Below are 15,525 nucleotides of genomic sequence, written 5' to 3'. Positions count from 1 at the left end.
TGATTATTTATGATACCATAAATCTGCTATTCTTTCTTAATGCCTACAAAAACTGTGCAAGAATGAATCTGCTCTCTGGGACTCCTTGTCCTTTGACATACCAAGTGTAACAGAAATGGCTTTTTTGTGGAGGTGTAATTATGTGCAGCCACTAAATAAGTGCCTGTGTGACTGCTGTGTCCCTGTTTTATGATTTGTTTTCTATAACAGCTAAAGTACCCCAAAGCATTGGGTTGATATTTCAGAACATGTCTTTCTCCTTTTCCTGTAAGAGAGTACATACAATATAAGCTTGGGTAAGAACACTTGTTTGGCTTATGAGTACAAAATACTGAGTACAGAATCACCGTTAAGAGCTGGTTGGTGGTGGGGAACAAACTGGTCTGTCACCAGCTGTTGCTCACTGGTTTGTCACTGAATATCAAAATGAAATGCAGTGAAAGTACAGCTATACTTGATCTTGCTCTTATAAGTGTGAAGGCATCTTTTGCCTCAGCCCTGCTTTTCTCTCCATTCATTTTGTCATGCCTGCCTTTTGTAATGCTGTTTGAAGTTGTGCAAGCTGGAGCTAGAAAATGTGGAGCTTTACTGCACATGCATATAATGCAGCACAGAGCTCAGGGTAATGGAGAACATTTTAAATTATAGCTGTAGAGATTTGAGAAATGGACATTAAAAACTATGTATATAAGGATTTCAAATGTAGCTGTTGAAATATTTGATTAGATCTTGTACTCAATGTGGCATACTCAGTATGAGAACTAATGCAGTCTAACAGCTGTTGTTAATACAGCCTGTCACCTGGCAGTAAATGAATTGATACTTACGGGACGTGCAGACACAGAAGTGTGATTGGAACCATCGCTACTATTTTGAAAGAAACAGCATAATAATTTATTAACATCAGGTTTCTCTATATAAACATAAAAAAAAAATTTGAATGTGAATACTCAGAATGACGCTTCATCACGGAAGTTCTAGGCATACAATTAATTTTATAAGATTTGGGGTAAAACCTTCCTTAGAAAAATTGATTTAAAAGCATTTGAGTGGACTTACCTTCAGTGGTTCAGAGAGATGCTAAGGGAAATCCAAGTCAGAGTTCCTAGGAGGAAGTAGGAGGCCTTTGCTCCTCAGAAAGGCTGGGCTGGATGAGGCTGCTACTTGGAGTAATGATCCCAGGTGAAACAGGTGGGAGCCCATGAGTGCATGTGCCCTGGCAGTGCAATGTTGAATTTGTGTGAACAAGATCTGCACAGTAGAAGACTGAGATAATCTTTTCCCAGGGGAAGGTGAGCAGTGCATGCTCTTGGAAAGACTCAGTGCTCTGATGTGGCTGCAGACCTCGTGTTAGAGGCGGATGGGACACTTCACTTGTTTCTTGGCACAGACCACCCCACTCCTTCCTGTCTCTTGCACAACTGCCTGGCCCTTCCCCCTCACAGCACAGCCAGCAGGCTCTTCCTCCTAGCAGGTAACCCACTCTTGTAACACCCATCCTTGTTGGACATAGCTGTGAGCTGTTGGGGGCATGGCTGTTACAGTGCAGCTCATCGGGGTGAGGTTGCTTGCGATCCGTTCTCCTACACTCTGAGAATACCGTGGCCCTATTTTCACCACGGTATTTCTGTGAACACAAAATATCCTTGTCCCTCTAGAAGCCTTTGCCTCCTTTTTTCTCTGCTGTCTCTATCTGCTTAACCCAGAGTTTCAGTGGCAGGGACTTGCTTTTATATCTGATGATTTTTGGAGCTTTCTCTCTGCTGAGGTCTGCCTCACCAGTGTGTGTTTTTGTCATTTTCTGACTCCCTCCATTGTAAGGACCTCAAGGAGTTTATCTTTCCATTTGTGGTGTGACATTGAGCACTGAATTCTTGCCCTTAGTCTTGTTTTTGCTTATAATCCTCCTCTTGTTTAAATTAATTAAATAGAAATGTATTAAAAAAGGAACATGCTTTTCTAAGTAGCAGTAACTGAGTTTTGAATACCAAGCCTACTTAATTAAGCTGCTCATCTGGTATTTTTGCATGCTTCAGTTGGTGTGAACCTTTGTATTTGCAAATGTAACTCATATATTTGCTGTTGACTTAGGTGGCCTTTTGTGGAAAATCATGATCATGGCTTCATATACGGGTATGAATTTGATTAAAATATAAAGAACAATTTGCTTAGCATACCTTAAATAGAGGCAGTTGCTCTTTTTTTTTCTAAATACAACCTAATCTGACTTTTCTCATCTCCTCTCTAAAGCATTTGTGAATTCCCAGTATGTAGCTCAGTGCTAGCAGAGCAGGTGAGAGCTCAGCCCTGTTCCAGGCTGTTGAGGACAGGTAGGAATGGTCTCTGTGTGTTCTTTCTGGAATGGTCTCTGTGTGTTCTTTCTGGAATGGTCTCTGTGTGTTCTTTCTGGGTGCAGCAAACCACACAGCTGCAGTTGGAGTCCCCCTGGTGCAGTCCCTGTTGTGTTTGCTGGGTGGGCATCACTCAGCTGAGCACTGACTTGTCTGGGAATTCAACTGCCCTGGCTCCCAGGTGCTGGCAAGGCTCCTTTTGATTAGAAGTTGTATATTATGTATTGTATCACAGGTTGGAAGATTAGGGAATAATTGTTAAACCACTAAAAGCACTTTACAGTGCTGTGAAATGCTAAGAGATAAATCTGAAAGTAGGCAGTAATAAGTAGAAGCTCATTTTAAAAAAGCCTATCTAGATTATGAATTCTAGAAGGAAATGAAAAAGTAAAGCTATCATAACAGTATTGTTCCTATTACAATGATTATACAAAGTAAATGTTAAAATGCAGTTGTTGGTATTGATGTTAATTTAGTTTAGCTGCTGTTTCTTCCAGTACCTTTTGTGAGTTTTTGTTGTTGATGAATGAACTTCCTTCATTATTTTATTAATATTGGAGATATCAGTAATCATGGCAGTGTGGTTAATAAATACAAACCAGGAGATTAGACAAAAGTACTTTAAATTGTTTTGCAGATTAACAGGCACCACTGATGCTGGAGTTCTCTTATGACTGTAATCTTGCTGTGGGCACAGAAAGGATTAAACTATTACTTGGTAGCTAGAGTTCTATGATTTCCCCCACTCCCCTGTGAGGACCCCAAAATCCAAATGGTACCTGACAAAACAGAAGTGCAGACTTCCACTGAAAGCTTTGAGGACATACTTTATGCTGTGATTTGCTTGTGATACATATAAATTCATTCTGAAAATAAACTTTGTTGTGTGCTTTATCGTAAGACTTGAAAGGATTACCCAGTTTGAAATTCCAAATTGCAAGTAAACCTGAGTTGTTGGAGTGCCTCTAGGAAATACATAGTGTGCTCTTGGCACAGTGCACTGTATGGCAGAATTTAGCTTTTCTCAGGAATTTTCATTCAGTTTGAGATCAGTTTTCTGAGGTGAGAAGCCAGTGGATTGTTCCAGTTTTGGATTTGAGGTTCACCTTGAATTTCAAAGATCTGTTTTGAGACATGAATCTTTTTTTTCAGGTTTCTATATTGGCCTTTACAACAGAGCCTCACATAAAATTTGGTAGCTTGAGGAACAAGAAAGAAAACCTTTGGTATGCACTGGAAGAAAAAGAAACATTCATTTAAATGGAGAATGACCAAAAAGAAAATTTGGAAATTCACCCCCCAAAATACCTGAAATTCACTCCAGTGAGTGTATGCACTGCACAGACAAGTGTGTTTCACTTCCCTGCTTGCTGGCCCCCAGGACTAGGGGAGGTGGAAAAGCTCTCAGAGGATGTGCAGAACCTCTCTCCTGGCTGTAGCTCCTGCTGTCTGCCAGGCAGCCCCAGAGCCCTGGGATGTTTTATACCACGTGTGCTGCAATAAATAGGCCAAAACTGGGTCTAGGACACTCAGTGCTGAAAGTGCAGTGAGAATTAAGCAGGGATTAATTTGAAATCCAATAGCTGCCACTTTAATGGACTCACTGGCACCTATTGCTTCTGATGTGTTCTTTTTGTGCAGCTACACAGGGATATTTTGCACTCCTGCTGCAAACACACACCATCTGCCTCAGGTTAGGGAGAATATCCCCTGCAACAAGGAATATGTGGCGTTCATTTCTGAGTGTTTGCGCCCTTTCTTAAAGCCCTCTTTGGAAAAGGAGATTGAAGAATTTGTGTATCCCTGTTTCATTTGGTAATTACTTAGTTCCTGTCTGTTTGCTTGGCTTTCTTTGCTGTAGCTATTCAGATGTGGATTGTGAGTTTAACCCAAAGCTTACTGTACCAATATTTTTGGGCTCATTGAGAACATTAAGACAGAGTTCTGTTGGAAGACTGTTGGATGTTATAATCCGACAGTCTTCCACTGTGGAAAACACTTGAATTTATCCTTGTAGATAAGTTTAGACAGTGTTGTCCACGTGAAATGTAAAGTATGTGATGTTTTAAATCTTATTTCTGTTGTGATGTAACATTTTTAAATTAAACCGTTCTTCCTCTAATTACCACTTCAGCTTTTCAAAATAATTTTTTCCATAAAGCTCATTTTAATTGGAGTAACACGTATTGCATGTTTTATGAAACACCTTCATTGAAAGTCTTGGATCCTTTCCATTCAGGTCCCTATAGACCCATCCAGTTTGAAAATACACTGTTTTATCTTCTCCTTAATTACAGTACTTGGAGCAACTCTCTGTTAACTGTTTTTAGGTTTCACAGGATAATGAGTCTACCAGAACTAGAGAGTGTACAGCAAAAAACTGTTCACAGGAGGAAGCTTGCTGTTGCTTAGCTACCTGTCTTTTTAATTTGGAATCTCCAGCAATTCCATAATGACTAGTCCTTAAGCTGCTAAATGTATTTGTTCATGACAGAGTGTACCATTCTGGATGTGCATTTCACCTATGCATTACTGCTATTATTGTGGGAATAACGAGGTGTTTGCAATGGGATTGTGCTGTGTGAATCGCGGTACCTAAATATGTCAGTTACAGAGGCAGTTCCTATTGCTGGGTATCACTATGAAATTCAGAATAACTTGAGTGATAAGTTGCTTCTGCTCCTCCAGAGTAGTCCCGAATATGAACAAGTTTTGTGTAACCTGTAGGTAGTGCAACCAGTCTGTAGTACACATTGTCACATCCATTTGAAACGTAGTAGTGATTGATAATAAATTGCAGATCAAAATACTACGAAAGTTAACATGGTTTTGGTCCACTTAGCATTTTCTTGCAAGTAAGAAAATGCCTGACGTGTAAAAATTGCCTGAATCTCACAGAAATCTGCTGAAATAAGACTCTGAACTAGGCAATAGTCATAGGAAAACTACTGACTTTTTTTCAGAATCTGTGAAAAAATTGACTTACATTAATGCTATCTTATCAATCCCAAAATTGATATAAAGAGATACTTTATCTAGGCTTGTGGCCACAGAACTGGTATCAGCATAGAAAGGTTTAGAAAAGCCAGAATTTCTTTTTCCAGAAAGTAGGTCTAAAAAGTATTTTAATTTGCTGTTAAAGTGAATTCTTTCTTACTTATAATAGTCTTTCCCATTAGGAGAAATCTCTGTGACTCTTCCCCTTTTACCTACACAAAACAGCCACAGCAGCTTCTGCAGCAGTATGGGTGAGGCACTCGTGTGTTTCTGGGAGGGCATCCATCCCATCCCATACCCCGTATCCCATACCCCGTATCCCATACCCCGTATCCCATACCCCATACCCCATATCCATACCCCATACCCCATACTCCATACCCCATACCCCATACCCCATACCCCATATCCCATACCCCATATCCCATACCCCATATCCCATACCCCATATCCCATACCCCATATCCCATATTCCATATCCCATATCCCATATTCCATATCCCATATCCCATATCCCATATCCCTTACCCCATATCCCTTACCCCATATCCCTTACCCCATATCCCTTACCCCATATCCCTTACCCCATATCCCTTACCCCATATCCCTTACCCCATACCCCATATCCCATACCCCATATCCCATACCCCATATCCCATACCCCATACCCCATACCCCATATCCCATACCCCATATCCCATACCCCATATCCCATACCCCATATCCCTTACCCCATATCCCATACCCCATACTCCATATCCCATATCCCTTACCCCATATCCCATACCCCATATCCATACCCCATACCCCATATCCATATCCCTTACCCCATACCCCATACCCCATATCCCATCCGTGACAGCTGGGGCGGTGCCCGCTGGCTCCGGAGCCCGGCGCTGCCAGGGAAGGAGTTGTTGGCGCTGCGCTGGCAGGGGCACAGCTGGAAGGGCCCTGCCAGCCCATGTGACAAGCACAGCTGGCTGGCACAGGCACGGGAGCAGTGGCTCCATGTCCCCTGCAGATGGGGCCGTGCACAGGTGCCCAAAGCAGCTTTTTGTAAAGGAGCTCCAGCACTCCTTGCTGCTGAGCTGATGTGCCCGCCTAGCCAGAGTTTTGTTATTGATGCTTTCTGTGTTGTATTTGTTAGGATTTTAGAAAGATGAACTTGTTAGTTTGACAACTAACTATTTTTTTAATTTAGTGAGGAACTCTCTTGGGAATCTATGAGCAAGTTAATTTAAACGAAATTAGGTATTTCAGCTCTTGCAGGTATACTTTGTGGATTTCAATGTGAATCTGTGTAATCCTATTTTAGATATTCATAAGGTTTTGATATCCTCATGGAAAATACTGGCCTATTTCAGTATGATTTTGTGCTCAATTAACCATTTAGAGATATTGACTTACAGATATTCAACAGAGTTGAATATTTTTGCCCTTTTATTGTGGTACAATACTTACATGTATATTTCAGTTTCTGTGTCTGTAAATCTTTCTTATTAGGATAATTTATTTTTGGGATTACTGAGTATGTAGCTCTTGTACAGCCTCATATAATTTTCGTCATGCCTTCATGGTTTTAATCCTTTACATTTTAACATTGCATCCCCTGACTTTAAAGTGACTGTATATATGTCCCCGATTTCCCAGTGCGGAGCCACGGCCGCACTGGCCTCTCTTCCCTTGCACAATTCCATGGAGACATCAGTACAAGACATGACAAAATGTAAAACCATACTCATAGATCACCTTATAAATATTTATTCATATAAATTCTTTAAAGAAATTAAATTACGTGTTCTATACAAAATAGGAAAGAGAGGCTTTTAGTGTCACTGGCTGCAAATTGAAGTCATTTGTCTTGAAGGGTCAGGTGCCACTTTGTGGTAAGATACTTGTCTGAGATCCAAGAAGGGGAAGATTGATAGTACAAAGAGATTGATGGAACAGGCACTGCAATATGCATACGAAGTTACAGGTTAATTAGGGAGATTTAAACAAGAAAGTCCCTTTGTGTGGAGAAGTGTCATGTGCTGTTACTCTCAGAAGCGAGGTGTGCTGGCAGCCTTTTGAGCAGGCAGAGTTGATTTTCAGAGATGTTTTTGTGGAGATGTGCAGTTGTGACTATCAGCGAGGTGGCAGATCACCAACAGCACACGCTGCAGCTGACGAGTGCTGCTCAGGGAGCTCAGTGCTTTGCATACTGAGACACCTGCTCTGCTCACATCTTTGGCTTTGTTGTGGTTGATGTAAATTATAATGCTGGTTTTGTGATTCCTGTATCAGAGTAAAATCATTAATATTTCAGGCTGCCAAGTTCTTTGGGTGTCTCAGGTGATACGACTATTTGTTCTACTTTCTAATTGCAGGCACAGCAGAAATTGCAGCACTTACAGAAAAATCCTAAAGCTAAGAATGTGTGGTTTATAAAGTGGGAGCTGAGCAGTCAACAGACATTGTTTTTGTGTTGATAGGAAAGCTGTTTTGAAAGAACAGACACTGCAAACTGTTCCTTCTTTCATTAAAGTTCACCAGCCTCCCTGGTACATTTAGCAGAGAACAACAAGCTTCTCTGTCTGGATTGATGCTGAAATTAAAACAGCAACATCTTCTGTAACAGTTATTCACTTGGCAGAAAGAGAATTTTAAATTTGACTTAAATGCAACAAAACCAAAATGGTCTGTGCCCCTTGTGTCTCATTCTGCGCAAGGACAAAATGGTGCAAATCTTTCAGCAAGGGAGGAATAAAAATCTCAGCAAGCGCTTCAGTATTTATTATCGTAATAGTAAATCATCCCTGTCTGCCTGGGAGATCTGTAAAACGGACCTGCTGAGGGCAAGAGCAGGCACAGGCCTGAGGGACTGTTATACTTCTAAATACTATAATTCTGGTATTTTTGTATTAACTAAAATTTTGCATTCACCTTATTTTTAGCCCCAGAGACAGATCTTGGGGTACATGGCAGCTCTTACCTTCTACAATCCATTTCTCTCTGGCTGTGGAGTATCTGAATTTTTGGTTTAGTAAGTGAAGGAAGAAGACAGACAAGTTTTACATTGTCTAGCTGCTATGTGGGATACAGAAAAGGCCTTCAATTGCAGTGAATGGCTTTTTACTGAAGATGAAAAATTTGTTGAAAGGGGACAAAAGTTTGAATTGCAGAATATATTTCTACATTAGGGAAAGGCAGTTAGACTCAATGACGCCCCTGGGAAATGTGATTGACGTTGAAAACAATCCTATTTTGTTTTATGATATTGCTGTAATGATGAGTCTTCACTTATTATGTGGTCAGATATCAGTTTATTCACATAATTCTGAGTACAAAAGCAGCTGTAGAAAACAGGTAGTGGAAAAACAACACTCTCTTTTCACTTGTAGGAGCTGTTTTTCATACTTAAAGAAATCTTCTCTTGTATTAACATGAGACCAAATACAAGAAAATCTGTCAAAACAAATGAGTTGGAACATGTCCCACGATACCAATACACACAGGCAAAGTGGTGTCTCAGGCACAGTTCCAGTGGCCTTTTTGTGGTACTTACCCTCCCTGCTTGAGTGGCAACTTGCCTCCCATTAGCCTCCCCATCCATCACAAAGATGCTTCTACTTCAGGAAGAAATACAGCTTATTGGTATTGTTCTACTGCAAGGATTATATTTTTGCAGTTGATAAACACAGTGCACTTATTGAGAGATCGAAAAACCAATTTTTTTTTTTCCTTTTTGTTTTTTTCTTTTTTTCCAGAAACCAAAACAAAAGGACTGGCATCCACCTGGAGGATTTATTTTAGGACTGTGGGCATTGATCATCATGGTTTTCTTCAAAACATATGGAATCAAGCACATGAAACATGTCTTCTGAACTGGAGCAAACAAGATACTTGCTTTGGCTGCTACTTTGGGTTCATGGGTCTCTCCTGTGTTCTCTGCACGTGGATTATGGTTGTGTTGAAACACTGTGTTGACATCTCACTTCTAAAGGTTGTTTTGAAGCCATCTCTTCTGCCCCTTTTTCTGGAAAGATTTTAACAAATGGTTTTAATGTTACTGTTATTTCACTTGTCTGGATTTAAACATATTTTAATGCTTTTCTGAGCATATTTTCTTTTTGGTTAAACTTAAAAAAGGGCAGGACCTAAGCCTAGTAACAGGATTTCTGTGGTTGCTTCTGGATTGTAAATGGGCAAATTCTTTACACTGTACTTTGAAGGAAATCTTAGAAGAAGTCACCTCTTACTAAAGAACTGGACATTGTGGAGAGTGTTATTTAAGATGTCATTCTGTCAATAAAAACTTAACCCACTTTGCAGACTTCGGCATGGCATATTGAAAGCTTTCTTCAGAAAAATAAAAAAATTACTCTGGAATGTATTGATTTCTTCTTTCTTATTATTTTTTTCTTCCCTGTTAAATAAAACTCTTAGATCAGTCCTTTCACCTTAGGCAGTTTTGAGTCTAGAATTCTATGAGTTGGTGAAAGTGAAACAAAAATTATGACCTTGCTGAATCTACTTAAAAAGGCGGCCAAAAAAAGGTGAAAGGACTTCACCATGTCCATTAGAAACCCTTCACAGGTGTTGTATTTTCACTGCATGGACTTGGATGCTTTCAGAATTTTCAGTGCACTGGATTTTGCACCAAAGAAAATTGGCTCTGGCATCAGGATGAAGAACATTATAAATTGTACCATTGGATTCTGTAGTTTCTGAGCCCCTAGAAAATGTGCTTTGTTCCCTGTGTTTTGTAAATTCTGGTTTGGCATATTGATATGTTCTTCCTGGACTCTTACTGATGAATGTATGCTAGAAGGGTTTTGTCTGGATAATACAGTGATATTTGTGAAGAGAAGAGCAAATCTGTGCATGTGTAGAAACACATCAGTCAGTGAGGAGAAGCTTTTGCCCTCTGCTTTTGGAACTTGTTCTCTACCTTAACCAAAATAAAGCTTACCTGATGCAGTCATGGTGTAAGTACCATGTCTCTAATAGTTATTAGGAATTATCTGTAATCACACATAGTATCACAGTTGGTATATTTTTCTTAGAATATGGTTCTGAGGATTTCCTGTTGCACAGCACATACAAATCTGAGTGCATAAACATTTTTGTCCTTTTTCTTCTCTTCTAGCTTGATTGTGGCATCCCAGCCTCAGGTGAGAGGAGGTGAACTGTCAGAGCCATGTGAGCCTGGGAGGGCTGTGGAGAAGCCACTGAGGCTTGCAAAAACCAGAGAAGACAGCAGTGTGGTGCAGCTCAAGAACTAAAGCCTTGGTTTTTTATCTCCAAAGATTTTCTGGGCTTGGAGATGTTGAAGGTACAAAATGATCCATTATGGGAATGTAAACCTTTGCCTACTGCACCTCTTTGTGGCACTTCTTGGTGAAGAGCTGGGATTGTTTTCAGTAGCAGGGGCTTAGGGCCCAGGAGTAGGGATTAAACCTAAAGCATTCCTAAAGTGGGGTGGGTAATACTGGACATGTCTTCTCAGTGTGCTGATCAGAAACTTTCATGTGACTGGTGCACAGATCCTCCCTGCTAACAACAATGCCACTTAAAGGGAAAGAGAAACACTCTGTGGGATGGGTCTGAGTAGCATTCCTGGATTGCTGGTGCTGGATGTCTGGGTCTTCACAGTGTGTTGGGTTTGGGGGTTGTTTTTTTGGATAACGTCCTTCAAAAGCAATGATTTCATATCCAAAATCTGATATAATGGTGACCTTTCATGAAATCAGAAAACCTTTTTTTTTTTATCCTGAGCAATTTCTAATACAATCAAGTTAAATCTGCTGTGCAGAGACCATGTAGAAATGTGCAGACCCAGTATAGAAATGAATCTTACAGAATTCCTTAGATAATTTGCTTAGCTTTCCTTTCCTAATCCAACTCTTTTTCAATTGTAGTAAATATTTTAATCTAATATTTATTTTATAGGCAAGTTTTTCCATACTTTAAAAAGTGTACAAAGTCAAGTTGATAGAGCTTTGTGTCTTGCTTCATTTGCAGTAACACTTATTTGGACTCCTCAGGCCTTATTCAATTTTTCACTTTCTCTCTTTCAGCCACCTTTTGCAGGAAGTGATAGAAATATCTACAGAACTCAGCTGAATTTTGCCAGTAGCAGTAGATACCAAAGATTCTTTCTTTTTAAAAGCTTATCTGCTTAGGGAAAAGGAGGCAATTAGGTGGATTATTAAAATGCAATTTATGAATAGAGGCACTCAGTAAGTATGCATGTGAAGGTGATTAAATTGAAGTGAGAACAACAGTTTGACTGGAATGCAGCAAACTCTGCTTCAGGCATTTTTAACATTTTTGTATGCACAGAAGTGAGGAGTTGAAATGGATCATTCTGAGACACCATAAAGTTGCCTATGCTACATCTATGAGACAGTATTTTCTATGCTGTGATAGCTTTTATTCCTTGAACAGTTACAGTCTGAAAGCAACTACAGGAGTGTCACAGAATTGTTTGTAGATGTGTGTTGTATATTTATTTTTTTATTTAAAGTTAGTAACCTTTTCATTTTCCCTGGGAGGCCTTCAAGCTCAGTTTGGAACATGGCCTCTGGGAGCCAGCCATGTCACCCTTAGTCACAAACCATTTGTGTTCTGCAGGCCAGGTGTGCTTTGCAGTATAGATGCTTCCTCCAAGGTGCACAGATGATCCTTCTGATGGAATCCAGGAGACAAGCCAGATGGCAGCTTCCTGATGCTTCTTTGCATGGGAACCTTTTGAGCAGAGTTGAATTTCAGCACTGTGGGACTCTGCATGGATAGGTCTGTGAACGAAGCGTGCCCGTGCCTGCAAAACTCAGTGTGTTCATGTCTGCACCCTGTACTGTGCAACTGCACTGACAGCTCCTGCAATGGGGTTTTAAGATATTGTTTAGAACACTCATGGATGATAAAAATAGATATTGATCATTTCAGTTTTTCAGCTCTCTTTCAGGATCACATCATAAAATGCATCTCTATTACTGAATGAAGAAAAAGCAGCTCCCCAGTAGGGTTGTACTCACATCCAGGTGCTCTCCTGTCCCCTGGCGTGCCTGTGACCAGGCCAAAAGGCTGACACAACGTGTGACTAAGCTCTGCTTCTGTTACAGACTGAAAAGTGAGGTTCCTACAAAAAATGAGTGGAGAAAGAAACCTGGGCAGGGGAGAAGACAATCAGTGTTTCTTGGTCTATTCCAGCAGAGTATTTTCATCTTTAATGAGTGTTCTGATGAAATGCTATTCTCTTGGCATAAGCAAATACCAGAGCCTGTTCACAGGTATCCTTACAAACATCATTAGTGATGCTGTGCCTCTTCTAGATAGTGGAAGGGTTTTTTCTTTTGGTTGGCTTTTCCTCCTGAAAGCTGGTATCTGTTATTGATTACAGAAAAGCAAATGTAGGCTGGGTCTAATTCTCTTGCTGAGTGCCTGCACACTGAGCCCATTTCAGTCTCTTGTTTCAGTCAGGGATTTTTATTCTCAGCTACCACATCCACAGAAGTAAATGGATCTTTCAGAGTAAATCTGCTTTCAGAGGGGCATCATTGCATGCTGGAGCAGGGCTGAGTTGCACTGAATCAGTGATTTGCAAAGGGGCTAAGGCCAGGTTCAGCTGTGGAGAGGATTTGTGCAGTGATAAGGACAGGGAGGTGTTGCACTGTACTCCTGTGAGAGGGACTGGAAGGACCAGCTGAGGCAGGGCAGAGGTCTGCAGCCCTGGCACTCCTGATACCGACAGCATGTCACTAAGGGGTTTTTTCACATTACAGAACCCCTGCTTTCTCTTCTCTGATGGATGCTTAGAGGGAAGGAGTAAAAAGGAAGTTTCTGATCTGAAAGCTTCCCTAATTATCCTTTCAGTATAGCTGAGGAAGTGAGATGCTGCTAGTTTCTGGTAAATAGTGAAGATTTCATCCATCTTTGCATTGTGAAATCAAAAGCTTTTATGTGGTCAGGATTATTTGACCTTGATAAAAATAGATGGAGTGGAAGGCAATCCCCAAAGTGAGAATGGTGCATTTCAGAGAGTCTGTGGTATCTGGAGGGAAGACAACCTTTGTATATGGTGCAGTGTGGGACAAGGGTTGGGACAAGAAAGATCAGTGTCCTCGTGTACAGATCTTCAGCTCTGTCTGTGTTACAGAGCTCTGTGTGACCTGGCAGAATTTTATCATGCTTCCAGACTAATTAACCTTTGGATTGAGACAAGCATAAAATATTTCACCCAAGAGACTAATTTATCCATAAAGTTATGAACTGCAGAAAAAAGCAGTGTATATAATGAAAGTGTCTTCTCAACCATGTGAAGATCAAACTCAGGCTGCAGCTGACAGAGGGGAAAGTTGTGGCTCTGTACCAATAGTTGTCCTGCAGAAGTTTCTTTTCAGTATTCCACAAATGAATCACAGGTGCCACAACCATCACTTCAGCACTTCTGTACCATAATGAGCATAATATTTTGCATTTCTTAAGTGGTGAAAACAAATTTTAAAAATGGAGAAAGTTTCTCATAAGATTATATGACTCGAATTTATTTCTACTTTCCATTTTTCTGTGAACTTTTAAAAATAAAAAGCTTTCAGGAAATGTGTCTTGAAAGTGTCTAACATAGTCTGAAATCAGCATTTCTTAGAACTCATTTTGCTTGCAAGTTCTTTAAGACAGAGTTACTTTTTCTCCCCTAATGAGGATTTCTGCCTGATTTAGTGATTAAATTGATAATATTTAAGGTTTCCATTCAGTGATGTATATCTATTAGTGTTTGATTGTGCCATGTTCTCTTCCCCATGCAGATTATAGATTTAACTTTTTTGCCTTTCTTTCTTTTCAGGTCTGTGTGAGAATAAAACAGAAGCCTTGGCAATACTGAGCCAGTTTGGCTGCTTTGGCCAACAGGTTTAATAGAGATGCAAATTGTACTTGCCTAAATTATTTTGGTGATGTTGTTTACAACAATCCCTTGAACAAAAGGGAGAAGCAAACTGTTTGGACAGTGTAACAGTATTTTTCACAGTGCTGTTGACATGGCTTTGGTGACAGCTCAGCAGAGACCAGGCCACCAGGCTGTGGTATTTAGGAGATTCATGGCGTGTCATACCAGTCCCTGTGACAAAACAGACTGACCTGAAATAGCAAACAGTTTCAGTGTGAAAAACATTTAACAGTCTAGTGGTTCTAAGGGTATTTAGCATAAGCAGTGCCATTTGACAGTCATTTTATAAAAGAGTCTTTGAATTTTATATTGTTCTGCTTCAGCACGGAGAAATTTCACACCACCTTAGACATTTGCCCTTTCCTATTTCCTAGAGTTTTTTAAAAGAATATTTCCTAGTTTTTATTAAATAAGATTGTCTTTAATTTTTTTTCTTTGTACAAAATCATATGTTTGTTATGTGCAAGGTGTGTCTTTGCAGCAGGAGGCTGGAAATTCAGTGATCAGTATGAACTAGTAGTCCGGGGAAGACAGAAGTATTGGTATCTGTACAGTTTCTGTTTTGCTGTACCTTTTGCTGCCTTACAAGTACTCTTTGACTGTTTGACTGCTTATTATTTTTTTTAATCCCTAAGCTATGTTTTAAATTGAATTAGAAATTGTGTCTCCTTGCATCAGACTAAAAAATTAACTTTCATTACAGAAATTATTATCAGCATTTTTTGAAGAGTTTTTGTGGCACTTATGATCAACTTACAGAATACTGCAAAGAAATCTATGCAAGACAGCCACTGCTATTGAGCCAGGACATTCCTCTCTGTCAGCTCCAGCCTGAGTTTGCTCTTCATATTCCAGGGCAATACAGCTAGATGGCACAAGGCACATTTCACTCCTTACTGTTTAGATTCCCCTCATCCCATTCCCCAGTGCTTTTCCAGCTATTTTTATCTTACTGTTTCCTTGAAACCTTAGAGGTATTTTGGGTAAAAATCACTTAGTTTCCTTTGAAGTCTGCCTGGAAAATGCAGCAGGGCAAGTCCCAGGGAAGCAGCTCCAGAAGGATTTTATTAGCTTACTGCCCTGTGTGAATGGACGTGGCAGTACCACTGTGTGTTCTGCTGGATGGAGCCAGGGCTGCCAGTCAGCAGCCCCCAATCTCTCCCCAATCTTGTTCCAAGGCTGTAACTTGATCTTCATTTCTTAACCTCCCCTTTCCTCAGTTTCCTTATGAAGAATAAAGTCTCT

The 15,525-nt window shown here is 40.2% G+C and overlaps 1 protein-coding gene across 1 annotated transcript in view; it reads left to right on the top strand.

Moving 5' to 3' along the window:
• The window catches only part of PIGK (phosphatidylinositol glycan anchor biosynthesis class K), a 63,044-nt gene extending 53,666 nt beyond the window's left edge, over nt 1-9,378 (top strand). Inside the window, exon 11 of the mRNA XM_084211218.1 lies at nt 9,098-9,378. Coding sequence (XP_084067344.1) covers nt 9,098-9,214 — 117 coding nt within the window. The 3' untranslated portion in view covers nt 9,215-9,378. The remainder of the gene's footprint in view (nt 1-9,097) is intronic.
• The last annotated feature ends 6,147 nt before the right edge of the window (nt 9,379-15,525 follow it).

The sequence above is a fragment of the Fringilla coelebs genome (genome assembly GCF_963513975.1).
Source record: "Fringilla coelebs genome assembly, chromosome: 9".
In the NCBI taxonomy this organism is placed as follows: Eukaryota; Metazoa; Chordata; class Aves; order Passeriformes; family Fringillidae; genus Fringilla; species Fringilla coelebs.
The sequence above is the reverse complement of the archived record's forward strand: the minus strand, read 5'-3'. Positions and strand labels throughout refer to the sequence as shown.